Raw genomic sequence first — 15,068 nt, forward strand, 5'->3', positions numbered from 1 at the left:
TGTAGCTTTCAGATTGTATTAACTCATATACTCTATTAGTTATTAAATATACTAAATAATAGCGACTATAACTCTAGAGTTTGGAGAAATAATGAATAAAAGTTTAATGTGCCAGATCAATCTGTTCATTGCTCATTATGGATTTGGTTCCTTAAACAAAGTGCCCATCAGTGCAGATGAGATCATATCTTAAATGCCAAACAAACTCTGTAACAGATCCAGGGCTGCAAAGCAATGCTTGCCTCCGTTTGACCAGGCTGTAGGCTGCTGCTGCTTTTGGAAGTAAAATTTCAAGCTGATGCCCTTTTCCTTCTTCTCAGAAAGTGCCAGCTATCCAGAGAAAGTACAAAGGGCACAGACTGGAGTCTTGGCAGAAGGGAGACCTGTATTTTAGCTTAATCTCCGGTTCACTAGGGCTGAGCTGTTTCACAGTTTCCAGTAAAAACATCAACAAAAAAGTACACTTGTGACCAAGATTTCTTCTTTTTTTTTCTCTTTTCTCTTTTCTCTTTTCTCTTTTCTCTTTTCTCTTTTCTCTTTTCTCTTTTCTCTTTTCTCTTTTCTCTTTTCTCTTTTCTCTTTTCTCTTTTCTCTTTTCTCTTTTCTCTTTTCTCTTTTCTCTTTTCTCTTTTCTCTTTTCTTTTCTTTTCTTTTCTTTTCTTTTCTTTTCTTTTCTTTTCTTTTCTTTTCTTTTCTTTTCACTGATTGCTGTGGAGTTTAATTGCCTCAAACTGGAGCCAGCCTTTGTTCTGTCTTGCAGTTATTTAACCAGTGTGTATGATAGTTTGCAATCACTATGCAAACTATCATTTTTCCAAGTATAAAGTCACTGTTTCCCAGTGCTCACTGTGTTATCTGAGATACCACAACTATGTCCACACTCAGAAAGAGGAAATAGCTGTGGTGCATCACAAACAGTTGTGTGGGGAGTGTAGGGAAATATGTTTTGGGGGTTGTGTGATATCTGCTTTTGTGGAGCCAAATAATCATAAGCATCTTCAGGAGAGAACTTGGTTCATTGCACATACTGTAATGACTTTCCTAGGAGGACTTTGGATCAACTGTTCATTTTTAAGCGACATATACATGCATGTGGGAATGTAAATATTGGGAAAATTGTTAGCAAAAATAATACTTGGGTCACATTTAGTCATAGGCATGCATGAAAACAGGATCCAGGAGTCAAGAAGGATGGATATCTTATTCTTAGTAGGCAGTATCCACAAACACTGAAGTTAAAGCAGCTGTGCAGTGAGATGTCTTCCTACGGGAAGTGCTAAACCAGCAGATTGGCGGTACCAGACCAGGAGAAACTGTGCTGTGTTGGTATTTGTTCTGGGTTGCTCTTTGGCTTTCTGGAATTTGTAGAGTAGAAACTCAAATATGTGGTACCTAAAAGCAAAGCAAGAATAAATCCCTACCTTATCTTTTTGTCAGGGACTTGCTATTTATTCTTTCAGGCAATACGCAATCTGCATATGACACATTTCAAGTGGGAAGACAGAGGTTTCGTCATTGCCTGATCTCTGATACGCTGGGTTCCTGATGGCTTCAGTGTTGTGGAAACTGAGGGATATTTACTGATGGATTTAGATGTGTAAGATCTGCAGTAAATATAGATGCAATTTTAACATAACCTTACGCAAGATGTTTATAAATTCTTCTGCCTTTTGACAGTGAATTACTAGGGATGTTGAAAAGTTACAGTCAATCTCTTTTGCCAAAAACTGTGGGGAGAAACTACAATGCAACCTTTTAAGTTTGACAGCTTTCTACTCTTGCAGAGATAATCTGTCAAGCTCATTTTTTTAATAAGAGATGAACTTTGCATAGGGATGTTGTTTAAGAGGTTGTTACGCAAATGTAGTATAAGATTACTATTCATTGCTCTATTTTTTAATGTTAACAGATGCATGAAGATATGACAATTATGTGCCTACTCTGTGATAGCTTGATACACTGGGATGGCCAAAAACTTCTGCTTTCCTTTTTTTCTATCATGACAGAGCCTTTCACAGCTTTGGGACAGCTAGTAAACACTTGCTCCATTCCACATAAAGGGTGGAATCAGCTGCATTTGTTGTTAAATAAGAGTGTTGATTTGGGAAAGAAGTGACTAAAAGCAGCAAGGAAATCAAATCCTGAAGCCTGGTCATGACCACTGTGTGGCAGTCAGTCAAACTCAGGAAGTCTTGTCTCCTGCTCAAAGTTCTTTGTGGTTCAGGACATGCCTGTCATGGGTTTAGTCTGCTTGTCCATGTCTGTGATGTTTTCATGATCTGTTTATATTTCTCCTGGTCTGTTCTGGGGCTTTGCTCATGCTTGCATCTCTCACGGTGGCGTGGAAGCTGCAGTCCCTTCCCGCAGCAGCGCTGCCGCCCAGGACTTCCTCTCCCAAGGACCACACATGGTGTCTTACACGGCTTCTGCTGTCAAATGAGGCAGCCACCCATGCCGAACTCGTAAGGGCCGATGAGGTACTTTGTCTCGGTGGCAGTGTTAATAGCGCATTAGTGCTGTGTGCCCGCCTAATATTAATGAGAGAAAAAACGGGCTGTATTTAAAACTTATATTTTATAATAGTTTTAGTGCTATTTTGAAAGATCAGGGAGATTCAAATGAATTGCTCTGCAAATTCGTTTATACAGTTAATCATGTTTATATGAAAAATAGTTAAACTGGAGTGGTTTCTCAATACGTTTATAAAAAATACGGTGGATAGGCTGTTAATAGACAAGTTATTGAAAGAATAATGAAGAGGTTTCATGGTAGAAATCTGTTTACTCACAGTGAAGGAAGATTTAGCTCTGTAGAAATGTCTGTAATCTCTTTAATTCTCTTGGATACTTAAAGCCTCTGTTAGAACTATCTGAAAGGTTTTATGCTCCATAAATTTATTGAGGGGTGAAAGTGCCTGGTGTATCAGTTTCACAGTAAGCTCACTTGTCTCAGAAGAGGGTTGCAGTATCAGGGAGGCCAGAAACCTCCAAGGTGTTCCTACTAAAGTTGGTTACTGCCTCCCAGTACAAGTACACTGTGCAAGGAATAAGCAAAGCCTCGCTGTGCATCCTGTTCTCTTTAATGGAGTCTGCAGAGCAAGAAGGGGAATTACCTCTAGCCAAAGAGGTAGCTTTGCCCATTCTCGTAGCCCTTTGAAAGAAGAGGCAGCTAGACAGTGAGTCGTGACTCTATTTCAGCAGTGGCTGTGTGCCTCCCTCAGGCTCTGAGCACTGTTTTGTAGTGTTGCCCTCAAATACTGTGCAAATGGATCAAAACCACCACGTGAATAAAGTAAAATACAAGCAAATGCTGAGAGAACTTTTGAGATGTTTAGTTTTTTTTCCCCACAATAAAATATTCTTCTGAAATAATAGAAGTGATGGAAGGGGCTTCAGTGAGGTTGTTCGAAGGCTGAGCAGTTGACCAAACTTAAATGCAAGTCAGCTCTGTTGACAGGAACCCTTTGTGAGAGACTTAGTGTTTTTCTTCAATTAGTGCTGATCAAAATTTGTATTGGTATACTGCAGTCTGTGCTTACAGCACGGGAAAAAAAAAGTATTGTCAAAAGAAAGCTAAAGATAGTACTACAAAACCTGCTAGGCCTTTCTGTGTGTACGTGAAGTTTATTACAGCTCTACCACAGAAGAGTAAAATTTAGAGTTTAAAGTGCTGCTAGAAATTGTAAGCAATAATAAAATTAAATCAAGTGTGAAGTAAGATTTTCTTATGATGCAGTATCAAAATAATATTCTCTGGTCCTATGAACCTTTGGTGATAAAAAGAAGTGCTTGTGCTGACAAGTCAGCAGGTCACTTGATAAATAAGGCCCACAAGAGTGGACTGTTGTATTCATTCTGGAGAGTCCTTATCACTCCTTTGGGATGTGAGGGTGGGTTGAAGTTCTCTTTGAGCATTGTTATGCTGGCTGCTGCCTTCCAGTGGTATGAAAGATGTTTCTTGTTGGGTGGATAAATGAATCATAGAACATCCCAAGTTAGAAGTGACCCACAAAGATCACTGAGTCCAACTCCAAATGAGATTAGTATATGCCAGGCCGGGATCTCATGGCCATCTGCGTGTACTCGTGCTGTTCCATGCATGTGTAGGAAGTTTGAAGCTTCTGGAGAGTACTAGGCTGCAGCATTTAAGTACTGTGACCATGTCTCTGCAGTAGGTGCACTTCACTTACACAGTGCCAGCACAATTTTATGTATGGTAGAGCTACATGTGGGATTTCAGCATTATGGCTATGTAGCACATGAGCAAAAATATTGGGATGTTTCATGTATTAATGGGTTCACTGTGTGTTGGGAGATACCTGATCAATGGAAGGACTCCTCAAAAGTTCTGTGTGTGAGATTTCAAAGTGACAGAAGAAGTATATATTCCTGCTTTACACATGGGGAATTGCCTGTGTAGGGTTTTGTATTTTTCTTGCTGGGTAAAGAGGAACAGGCGTGGTAGGTTAGTACTAGAACCAGGGAATTTTTGAGGTTCTCTCTCAGTAAGACAGTGGCAGAGTTATACTTGTGTTTTCAGGCAAGGTTCATGCTAAACTGTTTTTTAAAAATTACTTAAAGGGAGGAAGATACTTAAAGGGAGGAAGATACTTAAATACTTCCATATGCTTTTTCCTTGTAACATAGCTTCCTACTGATAGTGTGAGTTGTCATTTTTGATGTTCAAAATACATGTTTGTGCAAATAGTTCCTGTACAAGGCAATATTTCAAGGGATCAGAAGGCTGAATGATGAAGAGGCAGGTGCTTGTCAGCCACTGTGCTGTCACCCTGGTGTGCTGACACCTGGTTCGTGTGTTAGAACATTATCCTCCTGACAGCCGCATAACCATTATCACTCCTTGCTACCAGAAGGGAAAGTATCTGGAGAGATTCATTAGGGTATTGGTAAAGAAGAAGACAAAGTTTCATATAACCAAAACAACTTTAATTTGCCATCCCTTGTTTTTCTTTTTACTAAATGGTAAACTAATTATCATCTGAATTTGAGTTGTAATATTATTGTCCTGTACTCAACTTCTTATTCACAAGATCACTGCCACTTATGCTCTTTTTTACTGTGTGAATCTATATTGCCATTTTCAAGACCACTGTTTGCCTGTCAGCTATGTTTTTTTTTGTACTATTTCTTCATTGCAACACATATCTGAAGATGTGGTTGTTACACATTCTGTTTCTAGGATGAAAGCAGTGGAAGTCTGTACAGCATATTGCTGTGTCTCATTTTATCATTTGAAATAGATTGCCAACTACAACCTGTGTATATTTAATTAGTCTAAAAAAAAGTGATTTGGCCAAATTTTCCTGTCTTAGAGTTATTCAATTTAGTCTAATAGTCTTTAACTGAGAGTTATGTTCACACAATGGAGGATAAAATAGACTGGAAGTTTTTTCACTTCTGTATAGTTTACTGATTAAATGGCAAATGAAAAAGAAGAATAGTCCTTTGCTACTTAATGTTTCTTGTTTTGTAGAAGGTAACACACAAGCCTATATTTCAACAAAGCAGAAATTTTCTTTGTTTGACAAAGAACATGCTCAAATCTCAATGAAATAAATAAAATGCCTTTAGCATATGCTCTATATCTTCCTGGCTTCCTGTTTTGCTTAAGTGACTTACGGGGCTGTGTGGGAACCAGGAATCAGACTGGTGCTCTAAGCAGAAGACCACGTGTGTCCAGAAAAGTGCCTCACTTCCAAACGAGCTACCAGGAGCTGCTGCTTCCCAACGGCCGTTCAGGTAGGTATGCTGTGCAGCCATTCCTAGCAGGCATTAAGAAAGGTTTCAAGTCTAAGCAGTCACAAGAGGGGGCATGTCCTTTTCAGTATTTTCTTACTGAAACTTTCTGTACGAAGTTTCTCTTTAATTTCTTCAGGAGCTATGTTGAAAGCTTAGTAACCACTTTTACTCGGTGCATTTTAATGGAAAAACAGCAGCTGTTCCAGTCAAGTCTCAGGTGGCCCATGCTCCGTACCACAGGGTGGCTGAAGAGGTTGAAGGCAAGCAGTGAAGGACAATGCAACTAATTTCAGTGAAGATTCACAAGCAGCTTAGCTGAGAAGTGCTGAGGTTGCTGGCCCTAATGTAGCAAAGCACTTAAGCAGGTGTCAGATTTTAAACATGTGAGGTTTTTCATTTTGGTTCCTATGAACATCCTTAAGTACTTAGCTGGACTGGGATCCTGGCAGAACTGAAGCCCTGGATATTTTTGCACATTAAGCAGTGTAAGTTTAAAGCAAGAATTTCTTTGGATTTACAGCTGTTTTCTTAGGTTATATAACACAGATATGTTATTTTTGTTTGGTTGCTCTTTTCCCCTTGTTTACTGTTTCTGATAGTATGTAAGATTCTACATTATCTTGCTATTAGATATGCAAGCATGTTTAAAGGGTTTTGTAAAAAAACCCCACGAACAACAGAAAATAATCTCCTTCCAGAGCTTTGAGGCTTTTGAAAGAGAATTGCAATCTTGTTGAGTAAGTCAGAATAGAGAAGGAATTATTTGTATTCTGGCCTGAAAAAAGAGGTGAGTTTGAGGGCTGCTATATTTCTATATTGTCACTTAGCATGAAGCCAAAGATAAAGCACATCTAGCAACAGCTGATCGTCTTGCCTTTCCTTTGAAACAAAATGTGTTCAGGTAAAAACTTGCAGCTAACAGCAAACCATCATAAATGATGTATTAGTTACATTAGAAAGCGAGGGCTGTTGAGCTTGATTCTGCTTATGTTTCATGATTGCATTACATGCCCCTCTGTCTTTGGTGATGATACCTTTCCATTTTGTAAAGTTTCTACATGCATTCTTCAGGAATTGGGAGGCTGGATGGCAAATCCTGCATGCAATGAATTTTTAAAAAGGTGTTTATAGCATAAACTAGCTGGATTAAATGTGAATGACTTTTCAGCATAGAACAGCATATGGTCCTGGCTGATGTGAAGAAAGCTGAACCAAGGCTGGGAGCTGTAATGATTCAGGCAGCAGGAACTGGACTGTGCTTGCCCACTTTGCACTGTTATAGCTTGCAGACTTCCTGTTGTGTTTCTTCTAAAGCAGATTTTTACAAGTTGATTGAGGGTCTCTTTTGCCCTCAGGAAGGGAGAATGCAGCAGTTCTTCACTGGATAAGGCGATTTTTCAGGCAGAGGGGTTTTGTTCCAGCTTTAGGTACACTCTCTTCCCAGCTTATGAGTCTGTCTGGGATATATGGACTTCAGCAGTTTCCAGTACCAAAAACTGGGCTAAGGAAGAAACTCAGGAGGATATGATTACCAGAAGAATTCTACTTATATTTAAAAAACTTAGAATGATTTTTTAGCAACTAAATGCTGATCTTTTGCAAATGAGCACCAGTACTGCTGTTCCTCCAGCCAGACATATATAAACTTGTAATTCCAAAAGCATGCCTGATAAGTCAAGCCCGAGAATGTGATACTAGTTGTGTTAATTGCATCATGGACCTGCCTATGATTTTGAGGTTACGCAGATTTTCAAAAGGGCTGAATTGGCCCTTTCACTTGTATTCTAAAAATTCTGTTTTGGTAACAAAACATGAGCTCAGCTTTCATTCCTTGCTTCAGCAGAAGTAAAGGGAATTGAGTCTGCTTTCAACATTACGTCAACTGCTGACCAAGGCTTTGGTTTAGTAGTATCTGATATTCCAGTGGTATCCAAACTAACGGGCAGGACACTGTTCACAAGAATGGCAAAATTAGTAGAGCCTTATACACTGTAAGAGTGAAAACTATTTGCTTGACTGATTTGAAGTCAGTTTCTGAGTACATAATTATTGGATAGATGGCTGAGGTTGTACAGGTCCTGCAGATGGTATCCTAAGAGAACAACTTTTGAGGACTCTTACAAGCCAGTGTGAAGCCTGCACAGCAGCTGCTCCTTGACTCTGGTGATGGGAAGAAACAAGAGGGAGAGAAGCTGAAGGGAAGCATGTTGCCAAAGGTGCTGCATTATTTCTCATTCTCCAAATCACTGTCTCCACACATGTTATAAGAAAAGTGGAAGGAAGTTTGAACAGATGTGGTTATACTCTGCCAGCACTGGGGGCTAGGTACACTAGCTTGAAATCATTTGCAAGGACATAGCTGGTGAATATGAGGATTAATATGTAGATATGAGGCAAATGCTTTTTTACTTCTGTCCAGAAAAAGAGCCATGTTAGTTGTTGTCTGTTAGGATCATCAACTTTTAAATCTTGGGTAGAAATATAAAGTTACTAAACAACAACAAAACCAAAAAACTCCACCTCTCATTCTCCTCTATAGTGAGCCTATCTAAATTAATTATTTGTGACTGAGTAATGGTGAATTGACACAAAACCAACTGAATTGTCACCTCACTTGTTCTGTGACATTATATGTCTGCACTGTGTGCATGGAACTTGTGCCTAATGCCTTTTCTCTGGATTAAAAAGGAGAGGGAAAAATTGGACATCATTGGTTTTTATTTATTTATTAACAAGGTGTAACAGCATTCATCCCCTTCCTGGTAAGCCTATTAATTCAATGATACTAAATGTATCTTGGAGCAATTCTCTGACTTCAGCTCTGCCAGCTTCTTTGTAGTGGTTACTGAAGAGGGAGTGTGTAGAAGTGTGGCAGTTTCTCGGGTAGGAGGTAGGATTTAGTTTTTCCTTCAGAAGTATGATGGTGCTCAGTGCAGCGTACAGCTGCAATAAACCCATGCAAGGCTAGAGCATTTATTGCTTCTCTCCTCTCTGCAGGCCCACAACAGGCAGAAATGCACACAGATGTCCTTTAGTATGAAAAAGTGGCTCATAGGGTATCTGTCTGCTTGTCTGTTAGGACAACAGACATGGATTAAAAGACATAAAAGTAAATGTCATGCCTAAGTACTAAACTGGGTTTCAATGTTGTGAAAAACAAATAGAACTTGACATCTATATTGCATTAGTACGTTGGCTTCTCTGTTGTTTTTGATTCATAGCTTTGAAAACTACTTCTAAACACAAATGTGAGCCTTTTTATGTCATGTAATCCAAAGGTTCGGTTTGCTTTTAGAAGGAATGATTTCTTATTGACTTCTTGGTTGATCTGATTGCTTTTAAATTTTGCAGCTGTAAACATGGTTGTAATTGCTGCAAAACGAGGTGAACACCAGAGCCAAGATCTCAGTCTTTGACTGGAAGTGAACATTGCCTTTCTTCATAGTGATACGGATATCTGTATTTCATTTTCTTCAAGGCAGATTATTTTAATTAGTGCAGTAATTAATGTGATGTTTTACTAATTAATTTATTAGTTGAACATTTTGTGTGATCAAAATCCTTCGTAGCACACAGCTTATAGTAACTAGTTCCTAGAAATTGTTGATGAAGTAGCAAATCTTTAGGAAGGGCAACTAAATGTTTCTGCTTTTTGTGACGTGCCTCCAAAGTCTTTTGCTCTTAAAATTATTCTTCATATGCTCTAGCTAATAGTGACAACAGAAATGAGTGTTTTCTTTACTGTCTGGTTGCTGATCACGTCTGTCTAGTTGTTAATATTAAAATAACAACTATATATCCTTTATAGAACTTTAGAAATGATAGTTCTGGCCTGTGCTCTGATCCTGCAGAAAAGCAGCTCTCTGTTTCTAATTACCAGCCCCGTGCTGCAAGATAACAGACCAGTGTATAGGGGGAAAAAAAAAGCACAGCATTTATAACTTGGATCAAGTTCTCTGTGTAGGGAAGTGATACCCAGAGATGCTGCATTTTCTCCAGAGATGGCTCATTGCATCACATATACCCGTATCACATGTACCTCATATACATCACATATATCTAGGTCACTACCTACGTCAGCACAGGATATGAAAATTTCAGAGGAAGTACGTGTTAATAAACCTGGGTCATTGCACAGTATTTTTGGATTGTAGCTCTCTATGGCAAGGGGAGTGAGCCGTATTTTCATCTGGTATAAACTGGCTCTGTTCCGTGATTGCCATCTCTTGCTGGCATCCTTGCTGTCCTCCAGTAAAACGGAAACTGTTGCTTCACTCCAGGTTATGTTCTTAATAGATCTGTATTAAAACGTTATATTTAGTTTCAGAAAAGTCATTTTCCAATTCAGATGTCAGAGATCTTCTTTGTTAGCCTGGAAGCCATACATTTGACCCAGAGAATGAGTGTACATAAAATTTATAAAAGAATTCTGATGCCTTTTGCTATGTTTTCTTTATTTGAAAACCCGATCCTTTGAATTTGATTGATTCCTTGAAATATCTTGTTCTTCAACATCTGCTTCACAAGATCTTCTTTCATTTGGAGAAAAAACATATTTGAAAATTTGTTCACTGGAACTGAAAGACCTGGTGAACATCAGCTGTTTTAAGATTACAGATGAATTTCCAATGGCAGATGAAACAGGCATAATATATATATACATTAATTTTGGAGTTATCAGAAAGCTGCCATGAGAAAATATAAAAATATTGTTGGGAGTGATCTTTGAGGGCTGACTAGGTTCCATACTTTGCCAAGCATTGCAGTTGACAAAGCAAACCTATTCAAAGAGGCAAGCTCAGGAAGAATTAAAACTAGGTCAACTTGTACTCAAAGATCAGAATCTGAGTAACTTGCAAATGTTGACTTTGTTCACAAAAAGGAACTATACTGCCAAGCATACACTGCTTATGGGATTTAAGCATGTCTTTCCCAAATGCAAGGGAGTTTGAATGCATTGATTGTGCCAATAGTGGATCTTTGTTTTTTTTTCCGGACTCCTGTTTGTTACAGGCCAGGTGCGATGTTTCAGGATGGGTGGCTGGCTGCTTTTTTGTAGGCACTATTTATTATGTGTCAAAAAAATCATTCTGTTATAGTGTGATGGATCAAGCGGCTGCAATGCTTGACGTCAATCCATGCAACACATCGATGGCAGACTGAAACGTGCTCTTGTTTCTTAGACTTGTCTTTACCAGTTTAATGCATTGATCTGTAAACTGTTAAGGTAGGCAAAGGCCTGCTCCTGAGAGACTGTATCTCAGTCCAGGGCAAGACGAGCACTGGGGTTATATCTCCTTTAAAAGCCCTGCAGTATTTAATGCCAGTCTTTGTCTTGGAGCCTGAAGAGTTTACATACTTTGTAATTGCTGTTTGTAAACTTAGTACTGAGATTGCAAAATAAAAACCAAGCCTGTCCCTTGCCTGCTGGAGCAGGCTTTATTTTCGCCTCATGCTCAGCTGTTTAGAACAGAAAGAAAATGGAGGCAGAAAAATGCCCAGTCTGTGCTGCAGACTGGGTTGCCTTTGCTGCTGTTAGCTAGCCACCATGATGTAGTTGTGCTACAGACTGCACTTATGTAAATTCTTGGTGTTTTCTACTGTCACAGCGATGGCTGTGTCTTATCCAAGACAGTTCAGGTGAGCAAAGCTGCTGCCATCCCCAGGACACTGTGGTCCCTGGGAAGTAGACCTAACAGCACCCAGGCAAACAATAGTAGCGAAGATGGTGATCTGGCTGCTTTAGTCCTTATGCAGATAAATTTTCACTGTTTACATGAAGTTCCCCCCCCCCCCCAAAAAAGAGATCTGAATAGCTGAGATGCTCGTACTGAGAAAAGAAAGACAGAAGGCAAACTTGAAAAAATAATTTCCCAGTGCCTTTTTTATATTCTATTTCCTGTCTCTTAAGAAACATACTTACCTTTAATTTCTTTTGGTCCTATTATTTCTATCCATTGTGGTCTCTCCCCTCTCCCCCACTCTTATAGATACTCTGCCAAATCCAGAGTAACATTAAAAAAAAAAATAAAGAAAATATACTAACTGTGTTGAGGAAGTGGTTTCCTTAGAAATAGCAACCATATGAAAGCTATAAATGCTGATACCAAAACTATAGTTGAATATATGGATGTGGGCCCTGGAAAAAAGGGAAATGGGATCTGTTTGCTAGCTAAAAGGAAAATCGTGTTGCTGCCTAGGATTTTTGCCAAATCACAGCTGAACTAAGATTACTTTAGGTGTGTTGTGTGGCTGTTTTTTTTTTCCCCTTCTTACTTTCTACTTAAGGTGCTCACAGAAACCTGGATATGGATGAAAGAAAGTCTGATTTGATTTTCTATTTTCATGGAGTCATTACTGGAAGGTTGGGTGTATGCCTGGTGACGGTGTTTGACAGCTAGAAGAGGTTACAGGAGCAATTGCTGGCAACAGAGAGGGGGCAAGAAGCTAGGAGATCGAGGAGTGTTAGTACACCCAGGGCTCCATCCCCCTGCCTTCTCCAAGTGCCCATGCTAATCAGCAAATCTTCCTGCTAGCCCTGGGTTACATGGCCAATTTAATAAAAATTCAGCATTGAGTCTCACCCTGACAAAATGTTCATTAGTGATCGTGAGGTCAGCACATACTTGGAGCTGGATTTCTCTCAAAATGTTACAGCATGGCCATACTACACAGAACTGTTGGATACTGATTTATATAGCAAGTGAGGTGTAGAGATTTCTGCATCTTTCAAGCAACAGAGCCCCCCTAGTTTGTCTAAAGCACCACATTAATCAGTCTTGCATCTCAGCTTCAGAACAGCATCTGCAGGGCCATGATGACTGATGTTTGGAAAATAGATTTGTTGGTGCCAGTTTGGAGCTCTCACATGCATAGCATTGTATGGCATCACCCTGCTGATAGATGGCTTTTGGAATAAATATCTCTAGGTTGATTTTGAACTAGAAAGAGATTTGCCTTAGTAGTGCTGATATCTTTCTACCTTATAAGATATAAAGGTCTCAATATTCATATGCGCTTTATTTTTTCTGCTGGGACCTGCACGTGAATGCAAGTTACAAAATCAGTTAATCAATAGACTTCCTTTAAAGGAAAAAAACAGGAATGAATATACAGCAGTCATAAAAATGCTCTGGAGATTGCCCTCTAATGGGGATGAAATAGAAAGCAGAAATGATTAGAATTCCAGAAAACAGGGTATTCATTTATTTATAGGCATTTGAGTCTTTATATGCAAGATTTTGTAACTAACTTCTCAAAATACACTTGACTTTAAGCACTTCTGGAAAAATCATTAAATGAAGAAAAATTAGGAGGATTAAAAGACAAAAAGCCAAATTATCGTGTTGATTTTCAAGAGAAAAATGTAGCCAACATGGATTGTCTGGTTGCAGGACATATGAATAACATGTAACAGCACTGTGCCTGAAATGTGTTCTCATCATTACTGAAGCTCCAGGGATTTACTGTCTCCAACAGACTGACATGCAAATCTAGAAGCTTAGGGTGTAAGGAGGCTTTCTCATGTCACATCTTTTGCTTGTTTTTCAGACCAAATCACGGTCCCTTTCAATGCATGTGCCTCTCTAGAGTAAATGCTTCTTTCATATCTTTCTCATATCCTTTGAGACTGCTCTTGCTTTTTCTCCTCCCATTTCTAGCAACAAAGTATAAGACTGCAGAGAGCATTCATAAGACTTGTGAGGAGAAGGTGATTTCTGGTTGTTGAGGAAAAAATATTAATAAATAAATGCTAGCCTTCCACTTCTACAGACGTATTAAAAAGCTGCTGCAATTGTGGGAGACCTGGAAAGCCTCAGGGAGTGGTTCTACTTTGTGGTTGGTGCTGTAAAAAATGTTCTGTGTATGATTTATTTAAACATGTATGCATTATGAAATTAGGGAGAGGGGCCATTACAAGATAGCATACTCAATACCTCATATGGAAATGTTATCTGTTGCTTTTTTTTTATCTAAGTATTACCATAGCTAGAAAATGATGTCAAAGGTTTTCAGAAAACACCCTCAAAACAAACCAAATTTGATGTTATGGGAGCAGGGTTGGGGGCACTAATCATTCTGCCATATTCTAGCTGATGAGTGCTCCTGGGCCCTGATGTCTGTTAATTGCAATATGAATGAGAGTGCAGTGCACCTGCATAAGGTGGAGGAGAGAAGCTGTGCTGTATTTTGATATAACTGCACCGTGTTCTGCCTCTCAGCAAGGCATGTCTGAATGTTCTGGAAATACTGGTTGTGAATCAAGTCTGTCTGGAGCAGTTAAGGTGCTTGTTCTGGAGAAATTTCTGAATGACAGGGACAGCAGGGACTCTTTGTAAGTGAGGATGAGGGCATGGAAGCTGTAAGTCCCTGTGCCTAAACGTTCTTCCCTGTGCCATCTAAAAGGAGGTGATGTCAAGTGACTCATCCTAGGCCAAGTCCTTCCTTCCAACTGATGCTCTTATTTTCTTGTCAGCCATACTAACCACATTCTCAAGCCAGCCAGGCCACGCTGGTGCTGCTGGCGTGAGTGGCCTGCTGAGCTGTGCCACCAACACCTGCATGTGCACCTAGCACAGCCCATCACAGCTTGATCCCAGGGAGGGACCTCTGTGAGGAGTCAGGGAAAAAGAGGTGCAGCATTGGCTCCTCCAGCCTCCTCCAATTCAGTGTCTTCTAGCTTTGGTTACTCTAAGCAGCCTGTGCTGAACAACTGTTCAGAAATATGTATACTATTATGTACGCACAATATTTCATTTTAAATACTACTCAGAGAAGCTATGATGGGTAGCAGCTTTATTGGCAAGGTACCTTGAATATCTCAGTTGCTCTGGACTTTCCTGTTTGGCTATCTGGGGGATTTCAGAACTACAGAAATACAAATGTTAATTATTTAGTGAAGAGAAGTCCACTTTAGTGAATTAAACTATTAAAAATGTGGATTCAAATTCACACTATTCCTTTTTCTTTTTTCCCATCTGAAATTATTATTATTATTATTAGTTTTGGCTTGCTGGGTGATTTCAAGGGCAATGCTAAATGTTTTCACTATCCTGAACTTCTTACTAGATGAAGACCTTAGCTTGCAATCTGGTTTAACTTAGTGCCTTTCAGGCAGGTAATTTTTCAGCCGAAAGTAACTGTGGAACTTCTCGGAGGATCATCGCATAGTTAAAGAATGCAAGTCTGAGCTGCTTGCTTGTGCACCAGGGGAATGTTAGCAGATATCAGTATGTTTAGTCTGAGAGCAGGAGGGAGAACAAGGAAGACATTGTGTGAAGAGGTGTAGGTAAAGCAGAGAGCCACTAT

At 39.4% G+C, this 15,068-nt stretch overlaps 1 protein-coding gene across 1 annotated transcript in view; it reads left to right on the forward strand.

Annotated features, from left to right (window-relative positions):
* Positions 1-2,074: 2,074 nt before the first annotated feature.
* INSC (INSC spindle orientation adaptor protein) overlaps positions 2,075-15,068 on the forward strand; it is a 510,527-nt gene continuing 497,533 nt past the window's right edge. The window contains exon 1 of the mRNA XM_083840240.1: positions 2,075-5,759. Coding sequence (XP_083696366.1) covers positions 5,582-5,759 — 178 coding nt within the window. The 5' untranslated portion in view covers positions 2,075-5,581. The remainder of the gene's footprint in view (positions 5,760-15,068) is intronic.

The sequence above is a fragment of the Anser anser genome, assembly GCF_964211835.1.
Source record: "Anser anser genome assembly, chromosome: 5".
Taxonomy (NCBI): Eukaryota; Metazoa; Chordata; class Aves; order Anseriformes; family Anatidae; genus Anser; species Anser anser.